Raw genomic sequence first — 23,954 nt, forward strand, 5'->3', positions numbered from 1 at the left:
TGTAGTATGCTGTTTTTAAGTCCTTTGGGTAGAGTCCAAGGAGAGGAATAGCTGGATCAACTGGTGGTTCCATTCTCAAGTTTCCAAGGACTCTCCATACTGCTTTCCATATTGGCTGCACTAATTTGCAGTCCAACCAGCAATGTGTGAGTATACCTTTTCCCCACATCCTCACCAACACTTATTGTTGTTTGTCTTCATAATAGCTGCTATTCCTTTTCTGTTCCTCGTTTCTGCAGTACCATTTTCTTCACACGATCATATATTTGCTTGGTTCTGACCCCATAGATGACAGGGTTGAGCATTGGTGGCACTACAACATACAGATTGGCCAGGAGTATATGGATATAGCGGGGGACATTTCGACCAAAGCGATGTGTCATGAAGGAAAAGAGGGCAGGTGTATAAAAGGCCAGGATGACACAAACATGAGAACCACACGTGCTGAGGGACTTGAGTCGGGCTTCCTGTGAAGGGAGACGGAAAACAACACGGAGAATCTGGATGTAAGAAAGGGCAATGGCGATGATGTCAAACACTAGATTACATATGGCACATAAACCATAGATGATATTGATCTTGATGCTGGCACAAGACAGGCGAGCAAGACCCATGTGCTCACAGTAGGTGTGGGGGATGACGTGATTCCCACAGAAAGGCAGTCGTAGTATGAGAAATACAAATGGAATGACAAATATAATTGCCCTCACTAACACACCAAGACCAATTACAAACACAACCTTGTTGGTGAGGACAGTGCTATATCGGAGAGGGTTGCAGATGGCCACATAGCGGTCATATGCCATTGCTAGGAGGACTGCTGACTCCATAAGTGTGAATTTGTGAATGAAAAACATCTGGATGAGGCAGTCTTCAAAAATGATCGCTCTGAGATTAATCCAGAAGATCCCAAGCATCTTAGGGATGGTCGCTGTGGAGAGCCCCAAGTCAATGGTAGCCAACATGGCCAGGAAGTAGAACATGGGCTGATGAAGACTGCTCTCAGACTTGATGACCAAGAGAATGGTGAAGTTCCCTACGAGTGCAATCAAGTATACAGCACAGAAGGGAAAGCCGATCCAGATGTGAAGTGCCTCTAGTCCTGGGATCCCCAGCAACAAGAAGGTAGAGGGGTGAGACTGACTATCATTGGAAAGGACATCCTGTTTAGGAATGCATGAGTCCATATTTTTTAGATTGGTATTTACATCAAAACTGCAAGTCACCAGTTTTCTGCAGCCTTTGAGACCTAAAGATAACATAAGGAATATTATACCTTTTAATACAGGTTCTTCTGCAAATCTGACAATTTTAAATACACTTTCTACAGAGAACTTCAGATAAGTGACATCCAAGGATAAGTCCCTAAAGATAATTATAAATTAAATTAAAATTAAATGTTCTGCATGTGACTTTAATCTTTGCTAGCCTTCTTCTCTTTGATACATTATCAATATCACCAATATTATGAAATAATTTTAGCTCTCTATTCATTAACAACTTTTTCTTATCAGCAGTATCATCAATACCAGAACCCTCCTGAATTTTGATCCACTTAGGTGTCTGCTAGCCTTTGAATATAGTACTGGAAATTAATCCCAGTTGATTGAATGATAATATGCAAGGTGAAATAGAAAATTGTTAATTGGTAACATATACTCAATAAACACATAAATTTGCCAAAATATATGGCAAAATATTAAAAATTACTCTAAAGGATTAAAATTTGTTCATTCATTAATTTTCAGTCATATAATTACAAAATGAGATAGAGAATAATAGTGAAACCAATTGTTGCAGTATTGCCCACTATTTATAAAACTTTTTTTAACTTGGGAAAAATCATCTCTAGTCCTTACAACAAACATGAATAATATCAATTTTCCATAATTATTTGAACAATCTAAGAATTTAGGAATTTAAGAGGCTTTTAGAAGTTTAAAATTATCTTATGGAAATTAAATGATGGAGGAAAGTGGTGAATGGAAATGGAAAGAAATAAAAGGACAATGTGGACCTTATATGTACTATATATCACACACAAATAACCCTCCACATGCAGTATGCAAATACACAATTGTGTTTAAGCTCAGAGAATCTACCTGATTAACATAAATTTTTATCTATAGATCATTGCTCAGACAATGATGGATACTGATGAAATGTTGAAGTAAACACTAGAGAAAGAAGCAAAAGGAACATGGAAAATTGGATTCATGATAATTCATTCATTTCAAAAGTTCCATAAATCCCTATTATCTGTCTTCATGTCCCTTGCTTATAACATTTTATAGGAGATTACTAACAAAGTATCTCACTCATATGTACAATTATCTTATAGCAAAAAACTTTCTTCTGACCATTTGAATATTCCAGAGAACAATACTAATTATGACCACCTTCTTGGTGAAAAAAATGTTAGGGCATTATCTAGGCATTGGTATAAAGGAAACAAACCCAAGAAAACCTGTGATAGAGTTTGTAGAGGGAGTAGTGCTCTTCGGGTGATAAGCGTGTGAAGAAAAGCAAATCCAGGAGTAGGAGGCACTGGGCAGGTGGTGCTCTGGTGCTCTGTGGCAGGACCGGGAGGAGGAAAAATTATTTTCATCGGTGATGGGATTGTGTTTTTTTTTTTAAAAAAAGATATGACAGTTGATGAACGGAGGAGTAAAAATATAATTCACTCATGGAGACAACATTTTCTGTGGATTCCATGAGTGGAAAATGGTAAAACATCAATAAAATTCCCTTTTTCCAGTTGTACATATATGCAGTAATTTCTCAGTAAATAGAATCTTTACTTTTAGTAATAGATGCAGAGCTGATTATTAATGAATTAAAGTAAGTTACTTAACTGGTATTCCAAGGGGGAGGGAAGAAATGGTGTTGTATTCTCTGATTGCAAATAAAATGGGGGAATTTATGTTTCCTAGGTCATATGTTTGATTCCTGAAATGGTGCAAAGTCTAAACATTAGGTAGGTAGCCAAATGAGTTATGAATAAATGATTTAGACGACAACTACGAAAAAAGAAGCAACACACACACACACACAAATATCAAGGGCTGGGAACGTGACTCAGTGGTAGAGTGCTTGCTTAGCATAAACAAAACCCTATAATAGAATTAGGGAATATGGAAAAGGAAGAAAACATCTAATTTCTAGGTTATATAAATGTTTACACTCTTATGGATATTGATTTGTCTTAAGAACAAAATTGCTAAGGAACAAAAATGTTGACACTTCAGAATTATCTAAAGTTATAGTAAGGGTAGTTTTAGATCTGTTGACAAGATATTTTCAAGATCACTGGGAGAAAAATGATAAAGGCATGAATGCTTTAAAGGAAGAATTGTTAATTAGAATCTCATCTTCCAAATCAAGGATGCCTGCAGTCTTGTGTTTAAAAACACTTGCATTTTCACTCTTTTCCAGAGGTATCCTGCTTTGTTGGTGTTGCTATAAGAACAACTTGATATTTCTTCCTGGGCCTCCTGTAGACTTGATCCTGTCTTCTTCTAGGTGCCTAAAAGTCTTAATACCAATCTCTCTTAATAACAATGTATCATTCATGTCTACTTGTCTGTGTCTTATTTAAAATTTGGAACACTCAAAAATGTCTATAAACAATATAAAATTAAACACAATATATTAATAGAGTGAAATGTCATACATATGAACAATCTACAACTGTATACAAAAATATGGAAGAATCTTAAAAATGAAGATTAGAGAAAGAAATCAGTCATAAAGATAAAAAGCAGGAAAACGGATATAATGCTTAAGAAGTCAAGATAGTTATTACTCTATGGCATATTCCAATAAATTTAAGTGGGGATTCTGAAGTGCTAATAATATGTGTTGATTTATATGCTGGTTATACTGGTGTGATTATTAATCAAGCTGCACATGTACAATGTGTGCTTTGTGGATGTGAAAATTCAATAAAAAGTTCATAAAATATGAATCCCTTAATGGCAGATGGTATATAGTATTCATTTTTGCACCCCAGCATCACTTATTAGAATTCATTGTTTTAATTCAAAAGTTAATATGAAGATGATGAATGACTATAAAAAGTGCCTAGGCCAATTATAACTTGTACTCTAATCTTATTGTTAACAGTTTCATGCACGTATCCATTAAGTAAATACTTTAAATATTTTGTTATTTGCGACTATTTTTGAGGCAATTTAAAAAAGAAATTGAAGTTCATGCAATATTACACCCTTCCCCCAAATGTATATATTAGTGTTTATAAACACTAACTCAGTGTTTATAAATAGGCATATTTATGAAAAATATTTCTTAATATTAGTTTCTGATACTTTTCTTCCATTAGTGAAATAAGTTTCACAGCAATATTTTAATTTAATCATAATCTTCTCTAAAATTAATAAAGTGAATGTTCTCAAAAGTAAGACCTTCTGATCCACACACATAAATCCTCAATAACATGACCAAATGCTTCCCCATGAATGTCATTATTGACACATGATGACATTTATAACTAAAGAATTATTTAATGCAATTTGTAGGCTCTAGAAAGATAAGTAATACACCTTTCCAATTTCCTTTCTACCTCCCTTAGTTCAATTTTTTTAATGTGTTCAGTCTTTTTTAAAGATATTTGTCCCTCTGACCATTCATTAAATATAGGTAATTCTTAATCTTTGGCCTTAAGTCAAATTTTTTGCTCCCTCCTTTGTTATCCCTTTCCTTCAGTACTTTAATTGTTCCAAAGAAATTTGTCACACACAAAATTAAAGAAGATAACAAAACTTGGAAACATGAAAAAAAATCTACATGGATTTTGCAAGTACACTAACCTAGGGATAGTGATAAGAATGTAAATAATGTTTTAAAAGATTATACCTCAGTTCCTTGGCCCATTTGTTGACTGGATTATTGGTTTTTGTTTGTTTGTTTGTTTGTTTGTTTGGTGTTAAGGTTTTTGAAATCTTTACATACCCTAGAGATTAGTGCTCTATCTGATGTGCTTGTGGTAAAGGTTTGCTCCCATTCTTTAGGCTCTCTATTCACCTCACTGATTGTTTCTTTTGCCAAGAAGCTTCTTAGTTGGAATCCATCCTATGTATTGATTCTTAGTTTTAATTCTTGTGCTATAGAAATCTTATTAAAGAAGTTGGGGCCTAATTCGACATGATGGAGATTTGGGCCTACTTTTTCTTCCATTAGGCACAAGGTTTCTGATTTAATTTCTTGGTCCTTGATCTACTTTGAGTTGAGTTTTGTGCATGGTGAGAGATAGAGGTGTATTTTCATTTTGTTACCTGTGTATTTGCAGTTTTCTCAGCACCATTTGTTGAAGAGGTTATCTTTTCTTCAATCTACATGTTTGGTGCATTTGTCTAATATAAGAAAACCGTAGTTATGTGGGTTGGACTATGTGTTCTCTATTCTGTACCACTCTGACATAAAAGAATATGCAATCAATTAACAAACTTATGAAAAAATGTACAACATCTCTAGCAATTAGAGAAGTGAAAATCAAAACTATTCTAAGATTTCATCTCACTCCAGTCAGAATGACAGCTATCAAGAATACAAACAACAATAAATGTTGGCGAGAATGTGGGGAAAAAGGCATATTCACACATTGTTAGTAGGACTGCAAATTGGTGCAGCCAATATAGAAAGCAATATGGAGATTCCTTGGAAAACTTGGAATGGAACCACCATTTGACCCAGCTATCCCACTCTTTGGTTTATACCCAAAGGACTTAAAAACAGTATACTACAGGGACACAGCCATATCAATATTTATAGCAGCACAATTCACAATAATTAAACTATGGAACCAATCCATATGCCCTTCAGTAGATGAATAGATAGAGAAACTTTGATATATATATACACAATGGAACATTACGCAGCATTAAAAGAGAATAAAATCATGGTAAATATATGGAGTTGAAGAATATAATGCTATGTGAAGCAAGCCAATCCCAAAGCCAAAGGCTGAATGTTTTCTTTGATATGAGGATGCTGACTTATAATGGCAATTGCAGTGGGGGGAGCATGGGAGGAATGGAGGAATTTTAGATAGGGTAAAGGAGAGAGAGGGGAAGGGAGGGGGCATAGGGATAGGAATGATGGTGGCATGCATTAGACATCATTACCCTAAGTACATATATGAAGACATGAATGATGTGAAAATATTTTGTGTAAAATCAATGACTTGAAAAATTGTGCTCTATATGTGTAATATGAAATGAGTTGCATTTTTCCATCATGTATAACAAATTATAATAAACAAATGACTAAAAAAAAGATTATACTCCAACTTCAAAAATTTAGCATATTTAATAGATAAAAGGGAGTAAATGACTACTAGAAAAATGTATCTGCATACAAAAATCATCTTCATGAAAAGTGTATAAATGTACAAAACAATTCTAGGCATCATTTTTCTGAATATATGACACTACATAAAATGTTGCTAAGAGATAATCAGGCACAACTTTTTCTGAGAAATAAGGTCTACCTATCCAGTTTCACACATTACATCAAGCATTCTTCATTTATTAAAATCTATTCCAAATGAAATTGTAAAAACAAGGTTATTAAACTAAATTGTCAGTGAAATATAAAATAGGCCCAGTTTTTGGGAAAAGCTTTCTTCAATGACTCACCTCTGAGAAAGTTACATCTATCTGACTTCTTCGAACTCTGTAAAATTACATAATTCTTTCTGAATTATTTTATTGTGAACATCAATGTCTATTTCAAGAAAAGCATACCCCAATCCATGTAAATTGGGAGTAATTAAGGAGATTATCAGGCTGAAATCATTTTTACATAGGAAAACAAAGAATTGAAGCACAGATTCACTCATTATTTTTCTTTATATATATGTGGGTGTTTGTGTATGTAGTAATATGCATATACACTAAAAGATAGTTTTATATGTCTATAAAACACATACACACAGTACAATTTGGGAAAATTGGAATAAGTAGCATTTAAGCACCATGTATCATTTAAACAAAAAGATAATTTTTCTTGTTTATGATGATTAAATATCTAGAGATCAAGATCATTTTGCTTGATAGTTTTAACCTTCATAAAGCTAAATTTAACAGCTAAAAATTTATCAAATATGATAACATAAAATAATAGCTTACTCTATTGCTTTTAATTTAAAAGTTTTACTTACAAACACCCTCTTTGTTATTGTGAGGTACTTCATTTTCATTCAATGTAATCAATATGGAAAATCACATTCACATTCACTGTTTTGATAGCTATCTTTCTAATAAAGACTCCTAAATAAATGTGTCCATAATATTTATTCAACTAAAACTGAGATTTACATGACTAAATTCTCCTAAGAAATTATTTTTACCTTTTTTTCCAAAAATAGTACAAATTAAATATTTCTAAAATTGAATTTCCAACACTGATTCCACCAAATGCCAATTGTCACTTATTCATCTTTTGCTGCTAATTCTATGAATGCCATTATCATTCGGCAATTGGTCAATTTAAAAATATGAGATCATCCTTTTCCTTTTTTTAACCTCTTTACAGAAAAATACTAACAATTCATCTTTTAAAAACCTATCAAAACCAGTACTCTGTCTACATTCTAATTGGAATGGTTCAAATCACCATTTCTTGAAGTCATTACAGTTCAGTGCTTCCCAAGGCTCAAGAACATGAGCTCTGCACTGGACTGATTGTTTTGAAACCTAGCTTTATGACTGAGTTCCTCTGGATTTAAAGGGAATAAAATAGTAACTATTGTTTATTAGTTGTGTGACATTGCACGAGTAATGTAATATTTCTACAACTCAGTTTCTTAATCTAGGAAACAGAGATAATAAAGGTAAATAACTTATATCTGTATTAGGTTTATAACAGATAATTCCTTCAAAACATTGAACCATGTTCCAAAGAGATCCCTCATGCATATTATCCCTTATGCATTAGATATAACATTTTTTTCCAAAAGGCACACCTACTAGATTCAGAATGAAATCTAAATGCTTTTATTAATATTACATAGCTTTTATTTGCCATGATCCTATTCTTTCCCAAAGCTTCATCCTTAGTCTGCTTTCCCCAAACATAACCCTTGTCTCCTGTCATCTCTTCTATGCCTCTTCTTTCCCCTTTGCATCTCTAAGTTGAGAGACAGAGAAGACTCACCAGGCTGAGCATCAAAACGGATTCCTATCTCTGTATTGTCAAAACCTGCTCAGTTTTTATGAGGGCATTGCTTTTTGCTTGGGAGGAACTTTCATTAGAAAATTCCCTAGAGCCAGTTTTTCAAAAGTACACAGATCTCTGGGGATTCTGGTTTCTAATCTGGGTCATGAAGTGCACCATGACTTACAAGAAAATAAAGTCAGAAGAAACAGATTTCTTAATTACCTAGAATATTTCTATGAACCTTTCATTAACTCATTCTGTACTGCAAAACAATAGTAGATGGAGCTCATGCCTTCATATTTCTGGACCATTATTTATGGAGAAAATATACTTTTGTGTCAAAAGACAAGGTCTGTCCAGTCAATGACTCTGCTTTACATATAATATTATAAATTTTCTAAGTAAATTGATATTGGACAGATCATCCACTTTATATTCTTTTTTATTTCTTCAGTATTTTTTTATTAAAAAAATAAACCAATCTATTTCTCATTCATAGTTATTGGTACAGGTATGTTCCTACAAAGTCATTTTCCCTTTTTCTACCCTGAAATAATAACTAACCTATATATCTGCAAAGCTGAACTCACAGAGCTTAGCTAATGTTGTGGAGGGCTTCATGAGTGTGTGCCCAGGGCAGTGCATAGCACTCTACTCTAAAAAAGGCTCAATGCTTGCTTGGGGTTAATGCTCCGTGGTTGCAATCCTTAATTTTAAAAATAATCTGTCTTTGAGTTTATCTTCTTCATTTGAAGTCTGATAGGAACATGAAGCAGATGCTGGAGAGTTGGAGCTCAGTTGAGATACACTCATGTCTTTTGCAACCTCTGCATCTCCTCAGGATGATTTCTTAGGCATTTGTTACTCTATCTCTGCCCAGAGACTGCTGCTGATCTTTGACCTTGGCAGGTTCCTGACCCTGATCCTATCCACACCTATGTCCAGAGCACATATGCTCCTGTTCATGTTTATACAACCTTAGTGTTTCCTGTTTTTATGAGTCTTTATCTTATCATTCTCTTGGCTCATCCATAATTCAGCAACCAGCTCTGCATGTGCTCAATGACAGCTCCAGACTGGAAGGGCTCCACCTTATGCATGTGTAGAGCCTCACTCTTGAGAGTCTTCCTGTTGACACCATATTGGTAATATATCCAGTGTCTGAGCAAGGGCAATCAGGAATTCTGGATGAAATTAATGCCTGTGGGTCAAAGGTTTGGCTAATCAGAGACAAGCATCTCTGATTAAATCACAAACAGTTTTTTTTTTATCATTCCCTTTTCCCACTTGTATGAACCTGAGAAAAAGTTGCAGAGCAATACCCCAGAAATCAGGCAATCCTTTGCATCTGGTTGTGGACATTATTGTGCTATGATTCAGTGCTCTTTTCATTATTTCTCCTTTTTCTAAGTCTAAACAACAAAACAGAAGTCCCCTGCTGCATACTTTTTTTTATTCCTATAAAATATGTGTTAGACATGTCTTTCTTGCATATCTCTTGAAAACTCATACCTTTCAATCTTTTATGAAATAAACTTACAAATGTGAGTGAAGGCCATCTTTCTAGACCAGATAAATCTTTTATCCATGGTCTTACAAAATTTAGAACAGGGATCAATACATTTAGTCTCCTTTGTATGATCTATCCAATATCAATTTAGAGTTGAGTAAAATATGCAGGGTTTTTGATACATTTATGTATATAAGCAAGAGTCCTTGATCTAGTATACTTATATTTTATTTTTTTATTTTATTTTTTCCCTTTTTTGTTAGAATCCATAAGCAGAAAGACAAGAGAGGGATCAGTAACAAATGGAAGTAAATGAAGAAATGTCTCCCCTCTAAATGCAAATAAATGTAAAGATGTGACCAAGATTGAAGGACCAGTAAGAGTAGATGAGAAACTGATGTTTAAGTGCAACATGAAGGAGGTCTATGGTGGACAACTATGAGAAGATAATAATCCAGACAGAGTGAAATGCTCTAATTAAGGAAGAAATTTGCCAATAGGATACCTTTAAATAATTGTAATTTTCAGAATATGTTGGTCTATTACTACTTGTGGGGCTGAAAACAGGGACTGGATCACATAAGGACAACCTGTATCTGTAGAGTTTTTCTAGTAGGGTAGAAGATACTAAAAACAAATATTGAAAATTGTTAACATGCACGTAAAATTAGTGGTAAGTATATAGGAATCTAACATATCATTTTATTTACTTTTTTATGCCAGGGATTGAACCCAAGGGTATTTAACCACTGAGTAACATCTCCAGTCCTTTTTATTTTATTTTTTAAATTTTGAAACAGGGACTTACTAAGTTGCTTAGGGCCTTGCTATGTTGCTGAGGTTGGCTTTGAACTTGTGCTTCTCCTGCCTCAGCCTAATTTTATTCTATCTTTGAATATTGAATATTGATAAATATTATATTATATATAATGTACATTATATTTATATATAAATATAATCACATTGAAGTCAATAAAATGTTTGAAGGAATAAGTTATTGCTTATTAGATTAACCATGAGTAAGAAATGGAAAATGGAATAGGACAGAAAAATAGAGGGAGCAACTGAAAAAAAAGATAAAAAAAGACATGTGATTTAAGAACTTAACAAATGCAATGTTTTAGTTGATTGAAATAGCTACAACTAGAATAGAGTTGCTCTTCATAAGAATGTTTATCCTTGAATAAACAAGTATGCTTTGTTTTTAAATTAAAGTCAGAGATTATGAAGGAACCTGGAGCATCAGTTACTGCACTCCAACACAGAGTGAGTAAATGAAGAGTTCAGGTAGACTCACAAGGTAATCATTAAATTTCTCATTTCTTTTTAAGTTTTGCGTTTTATTCTAAAGCTTCATACTACAACTAATGTGTTTCTATAACTTCTGCCTTTTTAAACTACACCACTGAAGTATAATTAATGCACCACAAAAAGCATATGCAATGTACACCGTTTGATGAATTTGGAGGTAATTACACATCTGTGAGACCACAATATGTGTCTTCAACTGTCCATTAACTTTCAAGGTTTCCTTCAAAGATTGTGTGTTTTCTGTGTCATAATCAGGAAATCCTTGCCTATAAAATGTCAGGGAGATTTCCACCTAGGTCTTCTTATAGGAGTTTTATGTTTTCATGTCTTAAGTTTTTAATCCAGTTTGAGTGAATGTTTGTTTATGATATATGATAAGGGTGCAGTTTTATTCTTTTGCATCTGGATATTCACTTCATCAGAGGGATTATCTTATTGTGTATTGTTGGAACTCTTAACAAAATCAGTTGACCAAATGTGGATGGATTTACTTCTGGACTCCTGGTCCGTTCCATTGGGTTGTATGTCTGTTTTTGTGCCTGTGCCTGATGCAAATATTTTTACATCAGGAAGTTTGAGGTGTCTAATTTTGCTCTTCTTGCTGAACATTTCTTCACCTTTTGACTTTGATGTGTTATGAAGGATTGTTTCTTATTTCTGTAAAAAAATAATATTTGGATTTTTTAGGGTTCACATTGAATCTGTAGTTGGTTTTAGTTAATGTGGACATTTTAAGAATAGAAAGTCTTCCAATCCATTAACATAGAAGATGTCTCTATTTATGTATGAGTGCTTTGACTTCTTTTGACAGTGTTTTATACTTTTTAGTATAAAAGATTTTGACTTTGTTGAAGTTTTTTTTCTAAGAAAATACCTTCTCCTCATCCATCAACATGATGATTTTATCCTTCATTCTGTTAAAAACATCTAGATATGTTGAAACAATCTTGTATCCCAGGTGTAAATTCTCTTGGTCATGGTATGTGAATATTACATGCTGCCAAATTAGGTTTGCTAATATTTTGTTGAGGATTTTGCAGCTTGTTCATCAGAAACATTGACTTGGAGTTTTCTTGCAGTGTTCTTGACATGATGTTCTCTTTTTCCTTTGTGGATACGGTATCCGTTTTAACAGGGGTTATCATAACTTGACAGGAGCAAGAATGAGAAGGTATATAAATACCCTCAGGGATTATCAGTCAACTTTTTAAAGAGTAGCTATTGATAACTTGACAATGTGTTTGTTTATTCTGCTTCCATACCTTTAAAATTATATTTAAAATTGAAAAGAAAACAAACAAGCAATTGGATTTGCTGAAATAAATTTCATGATCTGCCCTGATTGCTAGACATTATGAGAATCTCCTTAGGCATTTTCCTGTTCAGAGATAGCCTGTGAATGGCTATGTGATGGTGAAGATCTGTGGGTTCCTAATTTTGTTGTATCCTAGAGACTTTGATTCTGTGGAATGTACTTTCCTGTACCATGCCGAGATAGTACAGCTTTCCTTTACATTTGCTGCTCTCTCTGCTTGAAATGTTTCTCTTCACCCTCTCCCACATTCTACATGATTTTTTCCCTCCTCACCTCCTTCAAACCTGTGCTTAAATTCCATATTCTTAGTGTTAGTTTTCTGATGATCTTAGAATTGCCGACCCTTACCATCACCATCCCCACCCTGCTCTGCATTTATGTTTCCATGTAACTCACATTGTCATCTCTATACTAAACTTAATTGTTCTGACTGTTGCTCTTCTCTTACTACAGAAAAAGCATTTTGTAGGTTCTGTTTAATGCTAAACAGTGCCTGAAACAGTGTCAAATGCAAAGTTCATGATTGCTTCATATTTGTTAAATCATTAGAGAATGTACCATGAAATTTAATCTTCTGAGAGTCTAACATCAGTCCCTGTCACTCATGGGCAAGCCTTCTAGAATGGAAGACTGAAAATTCAGCTCTATAGAATTCTTCTGGCCTCCTCTACTTCTGTCTCCATATCAGTTAGGTAGAATAATAAATTCATGTTAATATAAAAGAAATCAATCTTAGTTAACAAATTTCCTCCTTTTATAAGCTTCAAAACTGAGATTAAGAGAAAAATAAAATTTGTACATGGTTTAATTTACACAGTCAGTGGGAAAATGATGACAACACGACTGGTTTCTGCCCCCTGCATTTTTGTTTCTGACTGGAATGGCTTGATAGAGGCTAGTGTATGCGAAACTGTATAAATTTCTAACTTTAAGATAAATGCTAAATATTGAGTCATGGTAATGGTCTTAGTGTGCTTGCTTAATTTTTTTGTAGTAGCACAATTGTAAAAAATATGAGTTAATGTGGTAGTTTTGCACAGTATTAAGAAAATAAACCCAGCAGTATTATAGTCATTAGCCAACATATTAAGGGCCATGGAAGGGCCCCACACTGCTTGTTGAGGTCAGGATAAAGACCTTAGAACAAAATCCAGGCCCCCTGTTGGAAAAAAAATTTTAAGAAATTTATAATCATCATCGTCGTCGTCGTCATCATCATCATCATCATCATCATCTTCTTCTCCTAGAATTAAGATAATCCTAAATTTGAGAATCCAGTTTCAGAATCAGGACATGGATTGTCTATTCTGTATCTCTTAACTTAATGTGAGAGGGTTAATTCTTTTCAGAATTCTGTGGTCTCCAGAGTACCCAGGATGTTCCTAAGGTCTCGCTCTGGAGGTTATGAACACAGTATAAAACACAACCCTCCTAAGTATATGGAATTCAGAAGAATTGTTAAGGGAGATATGTTCACTTCCCCAGGTGTCTCTGCAGATAACTAACATTTTTAGTATGTATTCTTATCTATGGCTAGCTGAGCACAAAGGAAAGAGCAGTAGGTGATATAGTAGTGGGAAGAAATTAAAACCTTCTGATCATAGGAAAATGGTATGAGAACTGATGGTAAGAATGTGTTGGTATAATCTTTTGTACATTTGAGCAACTGTGGCTTTCATTCTTTCTATGTAGTCTCTACATGCAGTTCATATATCATTTGACATTTTTGCTAATTTTTCTGTGTACTGTAGTTATTTGCTGACATGGATCCTGTCTATTTATTGATCTATGAAGGTTCTTTCTCTTCATATTTTCTGATTATTTCTCATTGTATGTCTTCTTCAATCTCTTGTAACATAATTTAAAGGTCTGATAATGGCTCTAGCCCAAGCCTGTTTAACAGGAAGGGAGAACTGTATTTGATTTATCTGAGACCATTCAAAATTATCCTTTATCCATTGCAACCATGAAAAACACAACAAATCACTTTCTATTTTCCCCCAAGTAGTTTTAATCATTTACAGTGGTATAGTCTCTAAATGCGTAACTCAGTTTATGTGCAGATCTCTAAAGATAAGGAAAATCAGTTGCCTTTAACTATATTAAAATCCCCTGCTAGGGATTTCCTGACAAGCTACATTGGAAGTAAGCTCGCTATAGCTTTTTACTTTGTGATATTCTTAAGAATGGGATAACCAGTAACCTTAACTACCCCCAGCTTTTTTTGATGAACAATTTTATAGGCATAAGAAAAATAATTTTCCCTAATATCCTGAAAATGAATCACCTGGCAATGAGCTGCAGAACATGAGCTCAATCCCTGTGTATATTGATTAATATTCTACCATAATCATGCACAGAATTTTGTTAAATTAGCTGAAACAAAGAGAAAAAGTGTGATTATAAATTAAAATGTACTACAACTCTTTCCCCAACCCCTTAGTTTACTCCTTACATATAGTCATCCCTGCTCATAGGGATAGTTTTCTAAACAGTTATTTTTTTTCTTTCTTGAAAATTCTCTTCTAGTCTCTCAATCTAGCAATTTGTTTGCTGTTGACTAATTATCTTAACTCAATTTTGTTGTCTCCTTCCAATAGCTGTGATCAAATTCTCCATTATAAGGTTTTTTAGGGAATTTTTAAAGACCTAAGCTTCTATGCATCTTTGCAAGACACACACATGCACACACATGCTGAGAATTGTGTGTAAGAGAGCTCTTTATTAGTGCTTAGTTTCATTAACAGGGTATATTCTGACAAAAACTTGGTATAAGAAGAAAATAATAGAATTAGTGTCAAGGGGTGATGTATATAAACTACCTTACTTACCTAACAACTTTGTAATATCTTAAAAAGTTATACATAAATCCTTTTGTGTGTGCATGTGTATAAATGATGTTTCTTTCTTGACAGTGTCAACCAGAAGACACCTAAAAGTAGCAAAGCCTATCATCAGGTCAAAAATGAAGAGTGTGTATGTGTTTTCTATTAGAAGCAGACCACAGTAAGAGTATTGTCCTGATACATAGTTTACTATGTCTTCAATATTAGAATCTCAAGGCAGAGTGTACTGGAGAGATCAGAAGACAACTATGGGATGAGAAATAGTTTCAGAAGCTTAAATAAGGATGTCTACACATATACAAAATTGTTTTAGAAGATTCTGATTTGCTTCATTGATGTTTTTCTTGAAGACTGAATTATATTTCCACAGCACAGAAATATGGCCTATTTACAATCATAATGACTTTTATCATGTCTAAGTCCATTCCTATTTTTTGTTCATAAAGTATGTACTTATAAACCAAATATTCTTCTATGAAATAGTATAAAAATTCCAGGATAAGTTTTTGTATATCAAAAGAGGCAAGGGGAATAATTTTATCTTAGTAATATTTTATTAATTTAAATTGCTTACTTGTATAACTTATAACAATCACTACCACTAACTTTAAATCACTAACACTTTAAGTTTCATCAGGAAAGGAACGCTTCTCTTGGTCATCATTTGCAATCAGTCTTTGCATACAATTCTGCAATTAAATGTTGGATAATCAGTTTGTTGAACTGAAATGTTGAGTTAAATTGAATGATTGTGATAAAGTATGCCATATTGTACCATTAAACTTTATATACTTTCAAGTCTCTGTGATACAGAAATACGGGTAAATGTGATAGAAGTTTCTTTTTTTTTTTTTTTTTTTTGCGTGTGTGCATTAAACAAGGATGAGACTTACTCAGTGATTGAGAGGAATTTGGCCTTAAATGTATTTTAATATAGAGAGCTCTGAAAAATGGCTTCACTTAATACCACCCTATATCATCCACACTCTTTCCTCCTTCTGGGGATCCCTGGACTGGAAAATATGCACCACTGGATTGGTCTTCCTTTCTTTGCTGTGTTCCTGACTGCTGTACTTGGGAATATAACCATCCTTTATATGATCTGGACTGAACACAGTCTCCATCAGCCCATGTTCTACTTTCTGGCCATTTTGTCATCTATTGACCTGGGCCTGTCCACATCCACCATTCCCAAGATGCTTGGCATCTTCTGGTTCAACCTGAGAGAAATCACGTTTGAGGGCTGTCTCATCCAGATGTTCTTCATCCACCTGTACACTGGCATGGAGTCAGCTGTACTTGTGGCCATGGCCTACGACCGTTATGTGGCCATCTGTAATCCTCTTCGCTACACATTAGTGCTGACTAACAAAGTGGTGTTCATCATTGCGTGGGTAATCCTCCTGAGACCCTTGTCTTTCGCCATTCCTTTTGTTCTACTCATCCTGCGGTTACCATTTTGTGGACACCATGTCATCCCACACACTTATTGTGAACACATGGGCATTGCCCGCCTGGCCTGTGCCAGCATCAAGGTCAATATCATCTATGGCTTGTGTGCCATTTCTATCCTGGTGTGTGACATCATAGCCATTGTCATTTCCTATGTCCAGATCCTTCAGGCTGTATTTCGACTCTCTTCTCAGGATGCCCGGCTCAAAGCACTTAGCACCTGTGGCTCTCATGTGTGTGTCATGCTGACTTTCTACACCCCTGCATTTTTTTCATTCATGACCCATAGGTTTGGCCGGAACATACCACGCTACATCCACATCCTTCTAGCCAATTTCTATGTAGTCATCCCACCTGCGCTCAACCCTGTAATTTATGGAGTAAGAACTAAACAGATTAGAGACCAGGTGCTGAAAATGTTTGCCAAGAAATAAAATAGCCCTGGTGTTTATAAAGAATGTTTTAAGAAAGGAGTAGTAAATTGGGCATGGTGGCACATGCTGGTAAATACTAGGGGCTAAGGAGGCTGAAGCAGGAAGACTGCCAAGTCCAAACTTAGCAGCATCCTTTTTAAAAAATAAAAATAATAATAAAAAAAAGAAAATTAAGAAAAAAATGTCTGGAGCTAGGGTTCAGTGGCAGAATGCTCCTGGGTTCAATTGCCAGTCCCACGAGAAAAAAAAAAAAAAGATGGATGGAAGAAGAAAAAGGGAAAAGAAAGGTGTGGCAGTAATTTCTGATGTTCAAACTGGACAGACAACATTAGGAAGGCACATAGATCTATCCTAGGGAAGGATTATCAATAGCAATTCTTTGTCCTGTTAAGTCTCCTTCCTTAACCCAGGAATAAACATTACAGCCCAAGTTATGCATATAAAGTATTTACATATTTCCAATGTTTAAAAATTATTCAGATTTCTACTGTGGAAGAAAACTAACACTGTCCTGCTTCCATTGTTACTGAGCACATTGATTGAAGTTACGGGGGGCTGAAAGCAAAACCAAACAAAATTTACATACAACCAAACAAAACAACAACAACAAAATCTCTAAAGACTTTCATAAAGAAGTATAAAAAGTACCAGATCAGTTTGATTAGTGTTGGTATAAATAACAAATACTAGAGTATTTTCATATGCCTGAATTCAGTGTCAAAAAGAATGTTTTGGGAGCTGGGAATATAGCTCAGTTGGTAGAGTGCTTGCCTCACATGCACAAGGCCATGGGTTCAATCCCCAGCACAAAAACAAAAACAAAAACAAGCAAGCAAAGAAAAAAAGAGAATGTTTTCTTGACTTTGCTGTGTTAATGTCAGATGTTAAGAAAGTAATACTGTGGATATGATAATTATGTGCAAAACTTTACAATTTTGTTAAATTTGATATCTTTTTATTTTTAAAGATTTATTGTTTAATTGTTGGATGTGTTTATAGAGTCAAACTTACTGATATCTCTTTTCAAATAATCTATTCAATTCCAGTTTTGTCTATTGTCATCCCCCCCTTTTTTTCTTCTTAACACCACTTTTAGAAATTTTTCATCCTTATGGAATGTTCAAGTCCCTGTGATGTCCCAGGTCTATCACAACCTAAGTGGGCTTTTGTTTATTTGTATTAATGGAACTCTAGTTCCATACATCATCCCCCAGTGTAATGTAAAAGTGTGACACTTTTACATTATGTGAGGAAAAAATTCAAGGGAAAATTGGTGAAATCTTAGAAAAGCCTAAGTTTCTTGAAATACTTTTATTGTAGAACTGTTTAGTTTTTAAATCCCACAAATAATCATTTAAAAGTGTAAGGGAAGATTTGTTAGCATGCTCTTCATAGAAAACAAACACACAAAAAACACTTTATTACAATATAAATTTGATGTCACAAATTTCTAGAAGGTATTTGTATCAAAATTGAATTCTAAACTTGAATTCCTTTGGAAATAAATCTATCAGTTAAGCTTTGTGACTCTTCAGTGATACTGAACTCATCCCTTATCTTTCTATTTATTTTACTTAGAAAATAACCTCTAAATTTTATTGCCCCATTTATGTTGAGTGAGTTTAGAAGTGTTTACTCTCTTGCTAAATATTGGTCATTTTGTGTAGAATTGCTACATAGTTCTTGAAACTTGGTTAAATTCCCCAATACAGCTATCTGGGCTTGGAGTTTTCTGTTAGGCTGCTAACTACACATTCAATTTATTTAATGAGTGAACAACTATTTGATTCATCCATTTCTTTTTCTTGCTATCAAAGTCTGTAGTGACTTCAGCACAGGCTATAGAGGGTCTTTCTCAATGTCTACCCTGCTGTCAGCTTGAGGTCTTCCTTTTCCTCCTGAACCAGAGATCTATCTGCTCAACCTCCAGGTTCTTGAGGCTCTCTCAGTGAATTAGATTGCTGCTGCTTCACCCCTGCTTGCCTGGTGGTGGGAACTGGGGGGATATTCTATTATCTTCTATGCCAGGTGAGCTTCAGTCTTAGGCTGTTGGGGACTGCAAATCAAGTCAAGATGGCACCTGGCAGCTTGCCAGGAGGAGTGGTTTGTAAGGCAATGCCACTGAGCCATTAAGTTGGTGGGGATTCCTTATTGGCTGACTGCTGTATCTGGATGATGCTAATTGAATCAAGCTGTGTGTAATCAGTTAGGTATATAGACCTCTGCTGTTCTGCAATAAAGCGGCCCCCACTACCTTGGGTGCCTGCTACCTTGAGTTCCCGCTGAGTTTCCCCGAAATCAAGCAGTTCCCGCTTCAACCTTCAAGTTGCTTGTCACCTCCCGGTTATTTTGCCCAGCCAGACTGCGGCATTAAGCTGGTGCCGTTTCTGGGTCCTGGGGATGGAGGCTTCCCAGTGATTGCACCCCTCCCTGAGCTGTTGGAGACTTTGGATGATGATGCCAGATGTTATGGTTAGAGGGACTGTTGATGCTCCTTTCTTTTAGCAGCAATGGTTCTTCATGTATACTATGCCCCAGTAAATTAAGACTCTTGCTCCTCTGTGAAGAGAAGGGAGAAGCAACTGGGTGCGTGTAGTTCCCACCATATATAGGCATCTATTTTCCTCTACTATGTCAGACCTGTGATGAAGACTTTCTCAGGTGTCTAGACCTGTTCCCAGTTTTTCTGATAATTAATTGATGGAGTTCTAGGGAGAAAAACCTAATGGGTTCAGATATAGCCTTCATCTTAACTACCTTTTGACTATAGAAAGTTAAGTACTTTCTCTGTGCTTAAGTTTCCTTATTTGTAAAAAGGCATATTTTGGGGGAGGGAGGTACTAGTATTGAACTCAGGGGCACTCAACCACTGAGCCACATCCCCAGTCCTAATTTGTATATAATTGAGAGACAGAGTCTCACTGAATTGCTTAGTGTCTCATTTGCTGAGGCTGGCTTTGAACTGGCAATCCTCCTGCCTCAACATCCTGAGCCACTGTGATTACAGGTATGCACCACAGCACCCATAAAAATAAGCATATTAATGCTACAATTCTTGTCAAGTTTGAGTAAGGAATTGTTGGGTTAGGATACATAAAGAATAGAGGAGAGACTGTATAATTATTAGATGTTATTATTCCAGCATCATGTCCTTAATCTAAAAATGAATATTTATATACTTGAATCAATTTTTATGTGGTGCTGAGGATCAAACCTAGGGCCTTATGCATGATAGGCAAGCTTTCTACCACTAAGCTAAAACCCCAGTCTACTTGAAACAATTTTTCCAAACTCCTGGAGCAAAATATTTTTATTTACTCTTTTTTTTTTGGATACCAAGGATTTTAACCCAGGGACTTAACCACTGAGCCGTATCTCCAATCCTTTTAAAAAATGTATTTTGACACAGAGTCTCGCAAGTTGCGTAGGCCTTTGCTAAGTTGGGATGAAGCTGGCTTTGAATTTACAATCTTCCTGCCTCAGCCTCCCAAGCTGCTGGAAACAGACTTGTACCACCATGCCTGCCTTTTCTTTATCTTGATTTCAGGTATTATAAAACTAATCTTTTCTCCATATCTTTATTCATTCTATGCTATTGAAAAAGGGGTGATGAACTTGAAAATTTGATAAGAATAAACTGAGTTCAACCCTCAGTTCCAAAAAAGACCAAAAAAAATTTAAAGAAAAGAATAAACTAAGTATCTTGGAATTTATACTAAATACATTAATGTCATTATACTATAGTGATACATACATACATATTCATGTGTATATCAGCACAATTCACAAAGGCCAAACTATGGAATGACTCTAGATGTCAATCAATGGATAAATGGATAAAGAAAATATGATGTATATACACATGGAATTTTTTTTTAGGATTTGATGTGCAATCTTTGGCAGGAAGAGTGAAGCCATCACTATACCAGAGTGAAGAGCATCACTATACCAGACTTTAAACTACGCTACAGAGCAACAGTAACAAAAACATCATAGTATTGGAATCAAAACAGACTGGTAGACAAATGATACAGAATAGAGGACACAGAGACTAACCCACAAAATTACAGTTATCTTATATTAGACAAAGTTTCCAAAAACATGCACTGGAGAAAAAGATAGCATCTTTAACAAATGGTGCTGGGAAACCTGGAAATCCATATGCAACAAAATGAAATTAAACCCCTATCTCTCACCATGCACAAAATTTACCTCAAAATGGATCAAGGACCTAGGAATTAAATGAGAGACTCTGTGTCTAATAGAAGAAAAAGTAGGCCCTAATCTTCATCATGTGGGATTAGGCTCCAACTTACTTAATAAGACTCCTATAGCACAAGAATTAAAACCAAGAACCAATAAATGGGATGGACTCAAACTAAAAAGTTTTTTTTCTCAGCAAAAGAAATAATCAGTGAGGTGAACAGAGAGCCTACATCCTGGGAGCAAATTTTTACCCCTCACACATCAGATAGAGCACTAATCTCTAGGGTATATAAAGAATTCAAAAAGCTAAACACCAAAAAAACAAATAACCTAATCAACAAATAGGCCAAGGACCTGAACAGACAGTTCTCAGAAGAGGATATACAATCAATCAACAAATATATGAAAAAAATGTTCATCATCTAGCAATCAGAGCAAATAAAAACTACTCTAAGATAACATCTCAAGTCAGAATGACAGCTATTATTAAAACAAACAACAATAAGTGTTGGCAAGGATGTGGGGAAAAAAGGTACATTCATACATTGCTGGTGGGACTGAAAATTGGTGCAGCCAGTATGGAAAGCATTATGGAGATTCCTTGGAGATCTGGGAATGGAACCACCATTTGACCCAGCTATTCCTCTCCTCAGACTATACCCAAAGGACTTAAAAACAGCATACTACAGGGACACAGTTTATAACAATGTTTATAACAGCACAATTCACAATAGCTAAACTGTGGAGTCAACCTAGATGCCCTTCTGTGGATGAATGGATTAAAATAATGTGGCATATATACACAATGGAATTTTACTCAGCATTAAAAAAGAACAAAATCATGGCATTTTCAGGTAAATGGATGGCATTGGAGAAGATAATGCTAAGTGAAGTTAGCCAATCCCCCGCAAAACAAATGCCAAATGTTTTCTCTGATATAAGGAGGATGACTCATAGTTGGGTAGGGAGGGAGAGCATGGTAGGATTAGGTTAATTCTAGATAGGGAAGAGGGATGGGAGGGAAAGGGAGGGGGAAGGGGATTATCAAGGATGGTGGAATGTGATGGACATCATTATACAAAGTACATGTATGAAGACTTGAATTTGGTGTCAACATACTTTATATACAGAGATATGAAAAATTGTGGTATATATGTGTATTAAGAATTGTAATGCAAAAAAAACCAAAGAACATATATAAAGGCATAAATTGGTATAAACATACTTTATATAAAGAGATATGAAAAATTGTGTTTTATATGTATAATAAGAATTGTAATGCATTCCACTGTTGTCATGTATTTAAAAATAATAAAATCAATTAAAAATGTGATGTATATATACACAATGGAGATTTTTTTAAAGATTGATGTGATTTTCTATACCATTATTTAATTATTTTTTTTTATGTGGTGCTGAAGATCGAACCCAGTGCCTTGCACATGCTGGGCGAGTGCTCTACCGCGAGCCACAACCCTAGCCCCACAATGGAGCTTTATTTGACTATAAAGAAAAAAGAAATTATGTTATTTGCAAAAATGAATGGAACTTGAGAACATGATGTTGTTATGTTGTGGATATGTGTTGAACCCCCAAAACTCATGTGTGAGACAAAGCAAGAATGTTCAGAGGTGAAATGGTTAGATTCTACGAGTTGTAACCTTATTGGTGACTTAATCTGCTCATATGAATTAACTGAGTGGTGACTGTAGGCATGCAGGGTATGGTCACTGGAGATGGGCCACTATAGGCATGGCTTTGGGGTTTATATTTTGTCCCTGATGAGTGGAGCTCTCTCTCTGCTTCCTGTTGTCATGTCCTGAGCTGCTGTTCTCTGCCATGCCCTTCTACCATATGTTCTGCCTCACTTTGGGCCTATTAGCTATGGAGTCAGCTATCCATGGACTGAGACCTCTGAAATCATGAGCCGAAATAAAGGTTTCCTCCTTTAAGTTGTTCTTGTCTTTTGGTCATAGTGATGATAAAGCTGATAAAACAGAGTTAAGAGAAATAAGCCAAGCTCAGAAATTCCAGGGTCTTATGTTTTCTGTTATATGTGGAAACTAAAGAGAAAAAGTAAAGGAAAGCTGGGGTGGGGGTGCTCATAAAGGTGATCAGTATAGTAGAGAAAAGAGATCAGGGGTGAAAAGAGAAGAGGGAGAGGGGAAATACTGGGGAATGATATTGGTCAAACTCTATTGTTATATTTTGTGTACATATGAATATATAATAATGAATTCCACCATTATGTATAACTATAAAGCACCAATAAAAATATGGGGAAATAATAAAGTTAGTGAGTTTATTTAAGAAGTTCCCTTCCACTTCTGAGTAAGTTATTTTATGTAGAAGTCCTGTGTTTCTCCATTTTCTTCCATACAGTATATCTTCCTGTTCCAATTAGGAATACATGTCTAACTCTAGGATTTAATGAAATGATTACTATCAAAACCTCCAAAATAGTCTTCATCAATATGAAAGATACTATTTGTTAAGAACACCTCTCTGCTTTTATTTTATCTCCATTCTTTCAGGAATCCCAATTGGGAAAAAAAAAAAAAAAAGGTCTATTTATTGAGTGTATCACAGAAACCCTTACTGTATTACAAATGTTGCATTTGGCATTTCAGTCTCCCCAGTGAATTGTCACCAATAAACATTTGTGAACTACATTTAAAACTAAGGGTGATTATAAAGTATGG

At 35.0% G+C, this 23,954-nt stretch overlaps 2 protein-coding genes across 2 annotated transcripts; one reads left to right on the forward strand and one right to left on the reverse strand.

Moving 5' to 3' along the window:
* Positions 1 to 209: 209 nt before the first annotated feature.
* Positions 210 to 1,187, reverse strand: Or52e2 (olfactory receptor family 52 subfamily E member 2). The gene has a single exon (XM_076842231.2). The coding sequence runs from the start codon at positions 1,185 to 1,187 to the stop codon at positions 210 to 212; it is 978 nt and encodes a 325-aa protein (XP_076698346.2).
* Positions 1,188 to 16,107: 14,920 nt separating this feature from the next.
* On the forward strand, positions 16,108 to 17,046 carry LOC143391360 (olfactory receptor 52E1-like). Its single transcript, XM_076844059.2, has one exon. The coding sequence runs from the start codon at positions 16,111 to 16,113 to the stop codon at positions 17,044 to 17,046; it is 936 nt and encodes a 311-aa protein (XP_076700174.1). The 5' UTR covers positions 16,108 to 16,110.
* The last annotated feature ends 6,908 nt before the right edge of the window (positions 17,047 to 23,954 follow it).

The sequence above is a fragment of the Callospermophilus lateralis genome, chromosome 2 (assembly GCF_048772815.1).
Source record: "Callospermophilus lateralis isolate mCalLat2 chromosome 2, mCalLat2.hap1, whole genome shotgun sequence".
NCBI classification, from domain to species: domain Eukaryota; kingdom Metazoa; phylum Chordata; class Mammalia; order Rodentia; family Sciuridae; genus Callospermophilus; species Callospermophilus lateralis.